Here is a 14,890-nt window from a genome sequence, read left to right as displayed (position 1 = left end):
TTGGACATGGCCGGGCTGCACACGTGCCGCTGATCGACCAGTCAGAGTCGACCGTTGAGGTTTGAATTGTCAGCGGCAGATGACAGGTCGCGCTCGCTTATCTGGGAGTTAGCCACCGTCGCCGCATATAAACACGACTTTGGCCCTTCTCCTGCACCTTAAGAAACTTTGGGGGTATCCAATCGTGACTGCTCTCATTAGCCGAGAATGTCGAAGAAGCAAATTTACTATTCTGACAAGTACAACGACGAGGAGTTCGAGTACAGGTGGGAGAAACGCTTCGGCTGTCGTTGACTGCATGTTTGCAAATTTAACTTTGTCAAAGTTAGAGGTCGGTGCAGCTACAAACCTCAAAAGATCAGTAATGTTTACAGGCAACGTCACTTTGATAAAAGGTAATTGGTGGCCATGCACGTAAACCTAAGGCCGGTGTTACTTTAAGTTTCTTAGCTAAGTAGCTAATGTAACTGCGCTAACTGCTACATGGCTAACGATAAGAGCACTTGTAATTTTAGGGGCGTTTTACTGTTAATGCGGCGAAATCTGTTAACCGACTTAAATCTACACGACGCATTTACCCATATATAAACAGTTAACCTTTTTCATCGGTGACTTCATTATTTCCCACTATAACTTCGGTTAACTCTTGAGTGTCTGTTATCGACCCCTCCATGACGGATATTGCGTTTTGTAAACCATTCACCGGGTCATTTAGCCACTCAAGGACATCCAGACTTCTCAGCAGGACTTAATGCCAGGAAGCTCCGGAACATCCAGCTGCTCCGGGGTATATAAATGTGACTTTGTCGCCCTGTAGGCATGTGGTGCTTCCCAAGGAGCTGTCTAAACTGGTGCCTTCCTCCCACCTGATGTCGGAAGATGAGTGGAGGGGACTGGGGGTGCAGCAAAGCCAGGGCTGGATGCATTACATGATCCACAAACCAGGTTAATATTCATAGATTAAGGGGATTTGTATGGACTTTTTATATACCCAAAGTCTGGTCTTCAACACAACTGAGATTCTTTATTATCCAATCAACACTTTAAGTTCTTTTCAGGTTCAAATATCAGTATTGGTAATGAAATTCAACTGACATGAATATGAATTGATTTTATTTATTTTCTTTTTTTTAGAAATTTTGAAAATACTGATCCACATGCAGCATCGCTGTGGTGTGCAGCACATTTACGGCAATAATTAGCTCCTGCTTTACATCACATGTTTATCAGTCCACAATTATTACACAAAGGTAGATAAAATGTGGTGATGGCTGTGTGGCTGATGCTAACAGAGCTTCTTCCTGTGCTTTATTCCTCACAGAACCACACATTCTGCTCTTCAGAAGACCCCTCTCGAAGGACTGAGGAGGAGCCATCTGTAAAACTTCTGCTATCATCTTTATTGGTCCGCGTCGTCTTGAGACGACACATCCTGCTGCGTACGTTAGTGCATTGTGTAGAAAACATTTAGTTGCTCCTTTTCTTTTGTCTTTATTTAATGAGGCAAATGGTTTGATTCCACTGTGAATAAGATTCTGAACGTTCTCTGTACATTTTTACATGTTTTTATGGCTTGATGTCATTTGATTTGAGCAGATTTGATTTGTTTTTCAAGGCCCACGTTTTCTGGGTGTGAATTTTGTGTTTTTGAAATACGTTTGTGTTGTAAATATTGATGTACGTCTTTGACTGTTGCATTTGATTGAGCAAGTTCTTTGTTAAAGAACCAAAATAAAATGCACGGCACTGTCTCTGGATTTAAATTTTTTTAATCATAGCTTTATTGTCTGAAAGTGGCCGATCAGTCAGAAACATTCACAACAAGTGGAGTCACAAATTCTGAATGTCTGATGCCCAGAGAATAGGCAGGGGCCCGAGCTCTGTTAACCGTAACCTTTTCTGGGTTGTACTCTCCAGGCCCGGGTTTCTTGGTAGCATCTCTGGGCATTTTGTGCCGTCCCAGCATAGAAAATGCTGGTTGCCGTGGTAGATAAAGATTCAGGTCGGTGGTGTTGTACCTGCACGGCCCTGGTGTCTTGGCCAGATCCACAGATGGGCCCCCTGTGCTGTAGCTCCTTGACATGGTGTAGCTCGCACTGGATGGTTTGTTTGGGACTTGGGGGCCCATGACTGGAGGAAGGCAGTACTTGTTAGGAGCAGGGACGGAGTCGGTGCTTCTGTACTGTGTACGGGAGCGCATGGTGAAGCATGGGGGTCTTCGCTGGAGGTTGCAGGGTGGAGCTCTCTCTGGGCTGTATGTCCCTGGTCCAGGTGTCTGGAACTGCTGCTCTAATACACAGACAGGAGTTAGGAACAGATGTCCTGATTGTTCCTGCTATGGAGCAGTTCAGATTTTCAGTTGGAACAGCTGACTCTGCGTCCTTAGAAGTGGCATCAGGCACAGGTGTTCTGAACAACGGACCAGTGTCTCCATGTGATGAATTGGAACTTACTCTTTGATTTAATTCGACCCAACATGGAGTAGGCAGGTGTGCCGTCTCTTCCAAACCGAGTCATTCTTGCATCAATGTGATACTTGGGCCCAGGACTTGAGTCAACACAATACACTGCACAGAGAATGAAAAGTTAAAAAATAGTTTCATTAAAAGTGGTAAGTTTGCTGCAATTTTTTTTTAGTAGCGGCGGACATGAATAATGACTAAACTATGGGGGGCTGTCTCCATCTAGTGGCTGCATATGTGTACTACAATAGGCAGCACGCACCAGAGCCCAATCCCAAAAACGTAAATATGAATTTAACCAATGAAAAAATTTAAATCAAGAACTGAATTTAATAAATATCAACATGTTGCATTAGAAAAATCTAACAGGCCTCTTCTGAGATGTTAACCTACTGTTGCCAGTCATCTTTCCATGGAAAGAATAGGCAGGACTGGTTAGTTTGGTGAAGTCATGGCCAACAAATCCAACAGTCGGGGGGAGCCCATAACGTCCAGGACCCGGACCTACACACACACACACACACACACACACACACACACGCACATACACACACACACACACACACACACACAACCCTGTATTTCTTATAACAGCATTGGGGAAGCGAATTGTAGTTCACCCTGGCTGTAGTTTGACCAAATTAAAAAAGCTGAAACGAATATATTTAGTAACTACTTATACTCATTTAACCCAGCCTTAAATAAATCAGCATGTGGTGTATATAAATCTATTACAGCCTAAAAAAATAATAAAAATGCCATATCAGCAGAAATGTGTCTCTCAACTTATTTTTATTTATTTTTTAAAGAAAAAAGCTGACATTTCTGGTTCACCACAGAGACGTTGAAAATCCTACCTTAATGCCCACTTATAAATCAGAAATGTAAATCAGTCAACAAAAAATGTGATAAAATAAAGACACAAACAGGTAGAAATATTTTAGATCGTGTGTCTTGAACAATGTTTATAACGGGACCTTCAGAGGCACTAACACCCACCGTATAACATATATTCTGGCTGCACACAAGCATCATTACAATATGAATTATTCTACTCAAAAATTTGGAAGATTATTTCAAAATTTTGGCTGGTGTGAGGTTTTTTTTCAGGGTGACTTTGCTTCAGAGCCTCCAGCTGACTGGCCTCCCGCTGACAAAACACCAGTCACCCAAACCAGTTCAGACCCCCGGTACTTTCCATCAGCACACACATTTACATTTACAGGAGGGGGTCTGCGGACTGAATGAATCCTTTCATTCCCCAACATCCCGGCTTTTACCCTGAAAGGGCTGATAAACTCACCTCTCTCTTTTCCTGTTATTTCTGCGTACTTCTTCTCCATTTACCTCCAGGAATCCCTCATGGATCCGAATCTTTTCTCCAAGATACCGGCACGGTTTCTCCCGTTCGCAGCATCACCCATGACCCCTCCCTGCACCAGTGAAACCCAGAGCACCCCCCCCCCCCCCGCCCCCACCACGATCCAGAATCAATCCCTAATTTCCCTGGAAGACAATAAGGAAACCTGAGCTGTCTGATATGGAGGAAAGTGGCAGCAGCGGAGCAGACGGCACCGGACAGGGTTTTATCTGTCTCTGCTCCATCAGTGGCGACGCGGACAGGTGGATGTATGGGTGCACTCAGCTGCTACCCTGGAACAATGTCATCACCCCGATTAACTCTCATGTAACGCTAGATCCTCCTGCGGGGCCTGAAACCAGGATCCCCCCCACCCCCCCTTTCTCTTTTCACTCTTTCTGCTCACAGCGGCGTGGATATGCAGTATCACTCTTCAGCCACGCAGGAGACCGCTCTGCAGAGTTTGGAGTAAACAACCATGTCCCTGACCAGTGCATCCTGAAGCTCAACCCCCCACCCCACCCCACCCCCCCAGTGCTCTCGGGGTCAGCTGCAGTGCAGCACACCTGGAGGGTCACAGCCTCTGTGCTTTCATGTCGGCGGGCCCCCGGTGCAGCGCCAACACGCTGCCTTCTACTTTCTGCTAACTTCAGGTCAAGTGGATTACCCAGATGCAGTTACAGTTCCTGTCCTCTAATCATCTCCCCGCGATGATTTATAGATCGAAGGCCTGGTTTGGGGCCCGTGGGGGAGGGCACCGGAGGCCGCAGTAACCGAGAGGGTCGAGGAACTGAAAACAAACATTAAACTTTAACAGGCTCCAGCCCTCTCCCGGGCCGCTGCTGCGGCAAACAGAATTTGCTGCTGGCAGCCCCACAAACAATTGACACAGAACCACATTTTTAGGAGATGTAGGCTCTTTAAATCAGGGGCATGTCAGGGGGGATCAGAGGCGGTTATCAAAGCAGAAGGTTCTCTGAAGCAGCAGGGCTGTAATACAACTCACAGCTGACAGGAAATTAGCTCAAGACCCAACTGGCCCTTCAAAGGAAACGGGGCAACGCGGCTTTCATGAACGGAGCAGACATGCATTCGTTCACAACAGGACACCCAGGGAAGGAAGACAGCGACGCCTCAAGCTGAACCGCACACACACTTTTATTCAGCTTTTGTTTCTCGAAGGGCAAAGACCTCTGATAGCTTCAAATAGTGGCTGTTTAATCAAAGTTTTTGGTACATTTACAGAAATTCAAAAACTTCATTTTTGATTTTTTTTTTCCAGATCAATCACTTTACGAATCAAGAAAAAAAAAGAAAGAAAAAACCCCCCAACATAGCTTATCAACTGTACAATCAAATCTCAAGGCAGGTAGGGAAAAACACCGATGTGAGGAGACGTGACGGGCTTGTGCGTCTCTTTATCTGCATTGACAGAAAAGTGGTCGAGCTTATGTTTCGTGCGGCGAGGGCATCTGTCTTTCCCAGCATGCAAAGGGTTCATCACACATTTCAACAACTGGGTTAAAGCTTCCTGTCAAGTTAAAAAAAACAAAACTTTTGACAGCACAAATGTTGGTTTGGACTCCGCAAGGGTGAAATGTAGACGGTGTAAATGTGCTGTGACAACAACAATCAAAATGATATGACCTCTAGCTACAAATAAATACCACAGATAGAAAATATAACAAAATATTTTGCTTAAAGTCAGGTGTAATTACAAACATAAATACTTGATTATTTCCTCTAGTGATTATAAAAGCAGTACAGTGAATAACATAGATGCTATGGTACTATGGGTTTGGACGAAGGAAAAATAATAATAATAAAGATGGGAGAACACTAGTTTAATAGCAGCCATTCACATTCAACCACATAAACAATGACAACAACAACAATTCCATCCACACAGAGTCCAAACAATGGTCACACACTCTCACACTCTCCATCTCTCCCCTTCAGGCTGGCCAGGAACCTCTCCTCTCTCTCCATTCACTATCATATTCACAAATAATGTACAATTTTTTAAAGGCGGGTATGGCTTCACTCCTCGAGCGTTTCTGTGGACGACAAGAGAACAGGACACGATTTAGATGATGAGCCGGTCTGTCATCCAGGAAAACTCAAGTGGAAAACAAAAAGGGAAAATTTGGAGATAATTTTCCAAAAGTTCCTATACTACCAGGACTTAAAAAAAAAAAAATCTTCATCCTCTGTAGGAGTGGCGCTTCCACCGCACCACAAATATCTGGAAAATTCATTCAAATCAGAGCGATTGGGCCGATGGGGAGTGGCACGGTGGTCAGATCCACCGTGCCTAGGACCCGCGTTCTGGTCCTACTGCTTTGCTAAAGTCGCCTCAGATTTTCATGCATTTGTGTGCATCCTACATTTCCTCTGCAAACATATTCCAAAGAGTCTGGACCTCATCGTCCATCCACGTCTTATAGGTTCTCTTCATTATCTCCATTTTCCAAATGATGAAGACACAAAGTGACGCCTGTTCTGATGCTTTTTACAGGGAAAATTTGGGGTTCCAATTTCTCTACTGGGTAATATCAGTGGTAATGATTGAGGGGGGGGGGGGGGGTCCTGGGAAAGATATTAAAGTTCCTGCGGTTGAAAGGGGGCTAAAACTTCCAAAAACAGGGCTGAACTGTCGGGTACTCAGATTAAGTTTGAGGACAGTTGACAACCTGACCCACAAATATGCCTCGTGACGTCTGATGGCGAGCACCACGACCTCTTTCAGAGAAGGTGTTGCTTATTTGAGTGAGGCGCTGCCAAACCACATTCTGTCTGCATTACGCCAGCATGATTCCAGAGTAAAGGAGTCCAGGTGCTGAGCCGGCCCACCTGCAGCCCACCTGTTGCCCCTGGAAAGCTGCATTCACAATCAAAGCCACGCTCCACTTTTGTTCAACCGAAATGAAAAGGCAAAAAGCAATTTTGTGAAAAATGTATTTTGATGGAGAGGGTCATACCATCGCTCAGGGGTGTTTTTTGTGTCCAGAGCGGGGAGCTGGATGTCTGTTTTTATGTCTCCTCCTCCGTCAGGGAAGTCAAAATGGTCCCCTCTGTCTGCGTCAGCGAGGAAAGGCTCCGAATCTGGGTCATACTCGTAGGAGTAGTAGGAGACCTCTGCCATGGATCCCTGCTCCTCTTCACCTGGAGAGGAGGAACACTGAGTGATGGAGTCCAACAAACTGAGAGTTCCGATGACATTGTCCTTAATCCTGGATTAAAGGACTGGATCATGGACATGGCTCTACTGCTCCTGATCCACTGCTGCTTTTCATCTCCTGGTCTACAGGTGGCAGTGTGGTGAGAAATCTTAATTGCAGTGTTTTGTAATATTTAATGAGGACGAAAATGCACTAAGTTTTTAATACATTTGCTTCATAAATCCTTCATCCTGTACATCCAAACGTCTTGAAGCAGTACCCATGGCAGTCAGTAGGGGGCTCTACTTATCTAAATGTATAGTCACATGTGCTGACAAGGTCTAGCTTCATTAAGTTATTTACTTTCAACGCCTACTAAGCCCAGAGTCTGATTCAATGCTCAGTTATATCAGGTCACGTTGGGGGGTGGGGGGTGTAATTAACTTTGTACCATCCTTGAAAGAATCATAGAAATATGCATGAAACCGCATGCCTTGTTCTTAAAGAATGAAACCAGGCAGTCAACAAAGATCTAAAAGCAGGATTGTGAATGAAGATTGTTTGTCTTTGTACTGAGGTGCTCTAGTGCACGTTCCCAAATAAGACAAGTCTACACAGGGGCACTAATTCCAGAGATGCAGCTTCCTCCACTTTTCCAGTGGAAACTGTCATTTCCTTGGCACAGCCCACCTTCTCCTATAACTCCCAGCATGCACGCTGCCGGCATGCATGAGCATTCTAAAGCTTTACAAAGACGCTCTTTTATAGTGTTCATTAAACTGATCATCCTATCTTCACCATATATAGCTGTGCAGGGAATGAGCTGAACGTGAAGGTGTGTGTGTGTGCGTGTGTGTGTGTGTGTAATACAGAATCCTTAACTGCATTCCTGTGGTGACTGTGAAGTGTTGGCTTTTGTACCGAGGAGGCCTTTGACTGAGAGCAGCTTTGTGAGAAGCAGCTACTGAGTGCTGGAGGGTGGGAAACAAGACGGTGCACGTTCTGCCACATCTTACACATACATACACACACCTGTGCACAACCTGAGCATTCACACAGGCCCCGGCTAAACAAGTATCTGATCACACAATAGTGTCCGTGTGCGATGTGCATTGTTCTGCGGTGCGAATGTGCGCACTTTTTTAATGTGCGGGCTGCCAAAGGTAACACAGCTACATCCTCCTTCCACAGGCAGCGAAACATCCGATCAGAAATTCTCTGGCTTCCTCTCTGGAAATGACACTTGAGCTAAGCTCACGCCAGAACAACAATGCATTCTTCAGGGTGAGACCTGCCCGTGAATTTATCGCGCCGCAGCAGATGTGACATAGCGGCAGGAGAATGTGCAGCCACAATCCCCATCTTCACCTGTATCGCTTCTCCTCTTCACCAGCTCATTCATTTCTTGATTTGAACTCATCGCTGGCAAACTCTGTAGCTGCTTCACTGTCTTTTGTTATTTTACATATGACCTGTGACCTTTATATAATATTGCAAACACATGGATGACAATCGGGGAGTCTGGAAAGGTGGAGATGCTACCTGTGTGTACAGGTACGGAGGGCTGCTCCGTTTCCTGACTTGCTATTGGATGCTTGTCCTCCACCGTGGCCTCCACTGTGAATGCAAACAGACACACGAACACCAGATTAGATTATTTACTGAATGTTGCAAAAGCACCAAAACAGCTTGTAATTGATTCAACAGAGTTTTATTGTTGCAAAATCTAGAAGCTGCCCAGAAGCATTATCCACCCCACTGAGCAAGCTTCTGAATTAACATCTACCCAAAAATAGCAGGGAAAAAAACAGAGCTGAGGGGGAGGGGGTGTGTGTGTGTGTGGAAACAATTTATTTTTTCACTTTTCTAACATAGACTAGCATGAGTCTCCTGCTGTTTAACCAGACACAAACAAACAGGGTTGGCGAGCTCCAAGTGAAAATATGATGCTTCTAATGACCCACAGAATGAGACACTTGGCACGAACCAAGGTCTTTTCCCACTAAAGTAAGTTTTGTCTATGCCTTCTCCCAATCTGCCCCTCAACATGAAGGCCCTTTTGTTGTTGGGCTGTGCGTTGGAAAGGAATGTGACAAGGATTTCAAAGGCCTGGACAAAAGCACTCTGTCATTTGGAGAGAGCCCTGTAATCTGTAATATGGACTGGTGCGTGCGTGTGTCCGTGTGTGTGTGTGTTTGCGCTTTTCTCAGACAACTCATCCAGTAATCAGCTCAACACCTGAACAGCTGTTTCGACAGCTCACATTGTGGCACGTGCGCTAGAGCTCGGATACTCAGCTGACTGGGGGGAAAGAAGCGCTTCTTGCTCCATACATGCTAATTCTGGAGGATCTCTGGGACTTACTGCTCACCAGTTATGTAAACAGACAATAAAGAGCCCATCCAGGCTTGTGTAGAGCAGCAGCATCCGAATCCCACAAGTCTAAATACAGGGTCTGATTTGTGTGTATCGTACTGACATTCATCTGTTAAGATCATTGGTATTTGATGTAGCTGAGTGCCTCTCCAACCAAACTTACTGTGAGGACACAGGGACAGCGGGACCTGCTTGATGCGCGTCCCGTTTCGGCACGCATACACCTCCATCTGACAAAGGTTCTGGTAGAGCTGCCCATCTGAGCCGCACACAGGTTCCCCGTCATAACCGCAGTCCCTGTAGCAGGTGCACCGTTCAAACTGCTGCTCCTCCAGACAGCCGAACACGTTGTTGCACTGGTTGGCATGGATGAATCCTGCAGCAAAACAAGAGAAAAGAACTGAAGAGTAATTCACGTACAGAGGATGCGAAGGCTGAACGCGGGTCGGTCTCACCTGTCCATTGATTGCTTGAGCTTTCCACCTCATTGCATGTGGGGCCGTCACACAGTTCCCGAGCTAAGGGGCTGTTTTCGCTGACATTGTAGAACCGGGTGGCCTCAAAGGCTGCATGACAAGCACAGACACACGACGGCACGTTAACGCACCCACGCTCTCAAAACAAACACGATGCTCCAACAAAACTATGTTTTTAAGGTGCCGTTCCCACAAAAAAGAGGCAAACGTTCATAAATCATGCTGGTTGTTTTCCTGCTATGCAACTCTTTCAAATATTCATCAGAGGCACACCTGGTTCGTAGTAGTCATAGATCTTGACCGGAACAGGCGCCGTCTTGCCCACAATGTACTCCCTGACAGCTTTGAAGGCCACACACGTCATACACTGGCTGGGGATCTAAGAGGGGATGACAAACGGAGAAATATGTACCAAAACAGCTCCAGACTACGCCGAGGTGGAGAAATGCAAACATATTCCACAAAGAAAACTCGCGCCTAACCCCCGAGCAGATGCAGGTGAGTAAACCCCTCCTCATCCTCCATCACTCACCTCATCAAAGTAGAACAGCACCTTTCTGCCGTTCAGCTCGTATCGCTTCAGTCCCACCCGCTTGTCCATCAGCAGCTGTTGGATAACATGCAAGATGGTCAGGGCCGGAGATGCAGGCGAACGCCATGTCTGGGCTTAACAAGGTAAAGGACCCCAATCGGGTACATATAAAAGTGTGTTGATATGGTACTTTTTCAGTCTGCATTATTACACTGCTAACGCTAATGACCTCACAGGGCTCCAGGAGAATCACCACCACATACACACAGGACTGAGATGAAGCTCAAGGAGCCAGCTGGGGTTCAGTGTCTTTGCATGTTTTCAGTGATTAGAAAAGTGAATAATCAGCACCACAGCTGACAGGACAGCTCCTTCAGCGATTCTACGGCCTCCACAGTAGCGGCGCAATGCGAGCGACTTGAGCAGCAAAGTTAAAGTGGAAAGAAGCTCAACGTCATGCAACCGACGCAACTGCAACTGCGGCGACAGCCAATTGCGGGCCAAACTGGATTTGAGGCAGACAGTGTAGAAAAATCCAAAAGGGGGAAGAAAGGCTAATGACTGCAGTCTCCTAGCTTCAACTTAACAACAAGGGGGTAAATTCACAATAATCAACTAGCCCGTTCCTTTAATATTTGAAGAATCAAAGTCATGAATTACGGTACACACAGGTCTAGTGAGAACAAGAATGATAGTAGCCCCAGGGTCATCCAGAGTTACAGCTGATCTGCTGGGGTGGACACATTTGCACCACAGCTTGAAAGACCCACCTCTTGGGTCGCTGCACTCATGCCTGGTCAACAGCCACAGCAATGTAAGGGATCAAAATGGAAACAGTACAATAAAAATGGGAAAATTCATTGTTTCCTGCCACTTTCTGTTCCTTCCATAGACACTCGACATGACGATGAATGTTTAGGTGACCTTTTGGATAAGCTGAACTTGAGCGTACTAGTTGCAACAGCGAAACAGAGACCATTTCCTCCACCTTCTTGGTTTAATCTCAGTTAGTTATTGCCACCGACAGTGTAGGCTTGTTAATTAAATAAAAATGATTATTATCAGTTGTTTAATCAGATAAAATTATGTTATCCTGTATATATATATTTTTTTAAAAAGCCTCCTCTTGTTTCCTTACATACTCAAGTTCTACACCACCATAAAATTGTGTTTAGATGTGAAAAAGTGTGACCAGGTTCAGTTATAGCTCTTGTTTGATGCTCTCCACCATCTCTCCATCAACATGGGTTCCCTGATTCACTCTGAGGTCATCTGATTTCATGTTTAGAGGGGCTGTAGAAGTTTGGTCAGCCACGAATGTACAACAGAGACGGTGTTTGCTAAACATGTGAGTGTAGAGAGGCAGCAGAGTAGAGTAGATTTCCCCCACGGGGGGAGTTTTCATTCTGTCAAAGGTGGCAGCCTTTGGACAGCAGGGGTTTATGAGGTGCTCAGCCTGAGCTGGCGCCACTCAGACACACACACACACACACGCACGCACGCGTGCGCGCAGGTGAATGAGCACACACATTTTCTCACTACCACGCTCACTATACAACTAGTCTTTGTTGCCTAAAGCATTGTGTTCTTCTACCAGCTAAACTCTGCCCGGACAGCTTTGGCAGGCCCAATGCTGGTTCTCCAGTGCTCTCTGAGCTGTTTGGCAAAAACTCATTATATTGGGTGACAAGAGGCTGCCGTAGCTCCCAGTCAGTCACTGGACTAATCATTTATGACTACAGCTTCCATGAAAGCAATGAGACATGACGGTAGAAGCCAAGCCTGCCACCATAAATTGAGGAATGTAAGTGGCAGTCGGGAAGGCAGTAAAACTCCGAGGGAGGCCAGCAGGGGTGTAAACTGAGCTTGTTAGCCACTACAACTCGGGTCAGCCTCAACTGACACACGTGCTGCAGGTTCTTTGTGTGTGTGTGTGTGTGTGTGTGTGTGTGTTGTTTCACATCTCCGTGCAGCCAGAGTAGCTCTTTTAAACACAGAAAGCCTGGACTCGGGTCATATATGAGCCCAGTAATGAGGGCCAGGCATCTACTGGAAGGCTGAGAGATGACTTCTTTAAAGTTTACAACCAGTTTCTCTTTCTCCTTCACTATCATTGATAAAATAAGCCATCTGTCTTTTGTACTCTCAGCCAATCCATGTTTATGACAGCATCTCTAACTTCCTTCCACTACACCCCCACCACACATCACCTGGCTGCCATCAGTGCTGTTTTATTCCTTCTAAAGAACCGCAGTTAAAAAAAATGTATTAACACGTGCAGAGAATTAATGTTTATGCTCTATTACGTCATGGCTCTTGCGCCCTCAGACAAATATGTTCATGGCGCGTGTTACTGTACCCTGGGCATCATATCCATACCTCAGATATGAGAGCATTTGTTTGTCCAGGACCGTAAAGCATATACATCCTGTGTTGATGTGTGTACATGTGAGGCGGAGGTTTGCACTGGAGACAGGAGGAATCTGATGAGTTCCAGGACACAATGCTTTTCATCAACTGGCCTCCAGATGTGGAAGAATCTGTCTGTCGTTTCACCTGGATTTCAGCTTGGGTGCTTTACCTGCCTAGAAACAGGCAACGGCACGGGGCCAACTGGTGCTCGTGGGTTTGTGAGAGGTGTGTATGTGTTGACTGATGTGGTCATTACCCGCTCCAGACTTTCAACGTCAGCTCTGAAACCAGAAATCATGGGAACTTCTATGACAGCCATGTTGGATGAGCCGGAATGGAGCCACCTGGACAGAAAATTTTGGTTCGTACCAATCAAACTTGGACTGTGCGTGTGTGTGTTGGGGTCTTTACCTGGCACAGATCTCTAATGAAATGTGGAAATCCAGCTTGTCTTGGTGTCCTGCCGGGTCGTCATCGTCTATGGGTGCCCGCCGCTTCCGGTTCAGCTCCGAGCGGTTGTCGGCACGACTTCGCGTGCGTGTGGGAAGATGGCGGGAGGAGGAGGAAGATGAGGGCTGTGCGTGCCGCTCCTGGACGGGCTCCTTCAGGTCCACCTTGAGTTGGAAGGCTGGCTTGGATACGGGGTCGGGCAGGTTGTAAGACACATCAATCTGCAGACACGCGGGGAGCAGAAGTAGAAGCAGCTTTCAAATAGACTCTCTGTAGTATTGATAACTCAAGAATACAGTAAATTAAAGGTGGTTTGAAAAGCCTCCGGTGGGGCTCAGACCCAGCTGAGCAATGGAATTAACTGGGCTCTAAAGTGCCTTGGAGAATTCTGCATATTCGCACCGCCTGCATTCAAACTACTCAGAGCATTTCTGAACATGTCCGACGCTGCGACTCTCCTGCTGTTTGCTGAACGTGTGAACAGACAGATGTGTGTGTCCTGGAAAAACTCCTGGACCCATTCTGCAAAGTGTATGTGAAAGGGGCTTTTGATCGCTCGGCTCTTGTGTTTTAGAAAAGCCCAGGTGCTGAGGTGGGGGGGTGGGGGTTGCTGTCAGAGGTGTTGACGCACAGTGTGGATGGGGAGAGGTGTGAAGAAAAAAAGAAAAAGAAAAGAGTTTCTTTTTTTTTCTTTGAGAAACCGGCTGAGGAAAACAAGTTGGATAACATTTCAGGCACAGCAGGAAGTAAACAGCCTCTTGTCCAGAGGAACACAGGAAATAAACAGACACCATCAACACATTCCAACTCTGGCTCCAACACACAGGAAGGAATTCGGGCATTATGTTGCAATGGGGGATTGATTCACCTTTTGGCCCAATGCTTGCTGGTGAAGTAAGCATTGCGGTTCCTTTCTGGAAAGCGTTCAAGAGCTGAAATGTTTGCGGGGGCTTGTTTGTGTGAGCATCACAGTACCTGCATGAGGCAGCAGCCTTCTCCTTTAGCACTGACGAAGAGTCCTGTGGGGATACTGGGGATCTGAAATGAGAAGAGACATACAAGAGAGATAAACAAAGAGCTTGAGAGGGGGAAGGAAGAGGTGAATGAGTCAGGATGAATGCTGCAGATGGCTGTACTGCTGCTAGGGGGGGTTCCCTGGCTACAAACCAGCGTAATTACCCTCAATTAAGCTGAAACCACTAATCACAGGATGAGGAACACGACCAAGCGGTGACAACACGACTCACCTGAACTGCTCCGGCTGTTCTGATGGATTCATACCCACACACAGTGGTGATGAACCCTATGGCCACACTGTCATGTTTGTGTCTTGTTAATGTTAGGGCAAAAGGGCCAATAGAATCGACGACCCAACACTCTTTCAGGAAATCCCGCCCAGCTATGCCTGGTTTAGTTTGGCACTAGAAAAGTTCCTGGCTACTAAACAGCCGGACACAGAAGCACAGAGATTAATGGCTAATACCACAGCGTAGTTCAGGTATGCGGTCGCTCATGAATTTGTGTATTATACAGGGAAGTCTTTTCAAATGACATTTACTGTAAGTGCTGGTGTTTATTTTAAGTGGAAAGCCCACGTTTGAAGCTGTGGAATTCGCGCTGTTAGAGACCACTGTTGACTAAGGAAAGCTGAAACACCAGAG

General features: G+C 46.2%; 3 protein-coding genes across 3 annotated transcripts in view; 1 reads left to right on the top strand and 2 right to left on the bottom strand.

The window, feature by feature from the left end:
* The first annotated feature begins 47 nt into the window (after positions 1-47).
* On the top strand, positions 48-1,751 carry cks2 (CDC28 protein kinase regulatory subunit 2). Its single transcript, XM_057038032.1, has 3 exons — positions 48-266; positions 818-945; positions 1,322-1,751. Exons 1-3 carry the CDS (start codon positions 208-210, stop codon positions 1,363-1,365), a joined length of 231 nt encoding a protein of 76 aa, XP_056894012.1. The 5' UTR covers positions 48-207; the 3' UTR covers positions 1,366-1,751.
* A 19-nt stretch (positions 1,752-1,770) lies between these two features.
* Positions 1,771-4,192, bottom strand: cimap1d (CIMAP1 family member D). The gene is made up of 4 exons (XM_057038031.1): positions 3,766-4,192; positions 2,856-2,966; positions 2,454-2,567; positions 1,771-2,289 (listed from the first exon to the last, which is right to left on the bottom strand). The coding sequence occupies exons 1-4, from the start codon at positions 3,803-3,805 to the stop codon at positions 1,802-1,804; spliced, it is 753 nt and encodes a 250-aa protein (XP_056894011.1). The 5' UTR covers positions 3,806-4,192; the 3' UTR covers positions 1,771-1,801.
* A 764-nt stretch (positions 4,193-4,956) lies between these two features.
* Positions 4,957-14,890, bottom strand: part of cpamd8 (C3 and PZP like alpha-2-macroglobulin domain containing 8) — a 33,061-nt gene continuing 23,127 nt past the window's right edge. The window contains exons 35-44 of the mRNA XM_057038304.1: positions 14,205-14,267; positions 13,191-13,450; positions 13,036-13,123; positions 10,368-10,442; positions 10,109-10,214; positions 9,815-9,925; positions 9,523-9,735; positions 8,526-8,600; positions 6,804-6,987; positions 4,957-5,879 (exon numbers count right to left, since the gene is read on the bottom strand). Coding sequence (XP_056894284.1) covers position 5,879; positions 6,804-6,987; positions 8,526-8,600; positions 9,523-9,735; positions 9,815-9,925; positions 10,109-10,214; positions 10,368-10,442; positions 13,036-13,123; positions 13,191-13,450; positions 14,205-14,267 — 1,176 coding nt within the window. The 3' untranslated portion in view covers positions 4,957-5,878. The remainder of the gene's footprint in view (positions 5,880-6,803; positions 6,988-8,525; positions 8,601-9,522; positions 9,736-9,814; positions 9,926-10,108; positions 10,215-10,367; positions 10,443-13,035; positions 13,124-13,190; positions 13,451-14,204; positions 14,268-14,890) is intronic.

This window comes from Takifugu flavidus, chromosome 7 (genome assembly GCF_003711565.1).
Source record: "Takifugu flavidus isolate HTHZ2018 chromosome 7, ASM371156v2, whole genome shotgun sequence".
In the NCBI taxonomy this organism is placed as follows: Eukaryota; Metazoa; Chordata; class Actinopteri; order Tetraodontiformes; family Tetraodontidae; genus Takifugu; species Takifugu flavidus.
Note: the sequence above shows the minus strand (reverse complement) of the source record. Positions and strands in the feature narration are given on the sequence as shown.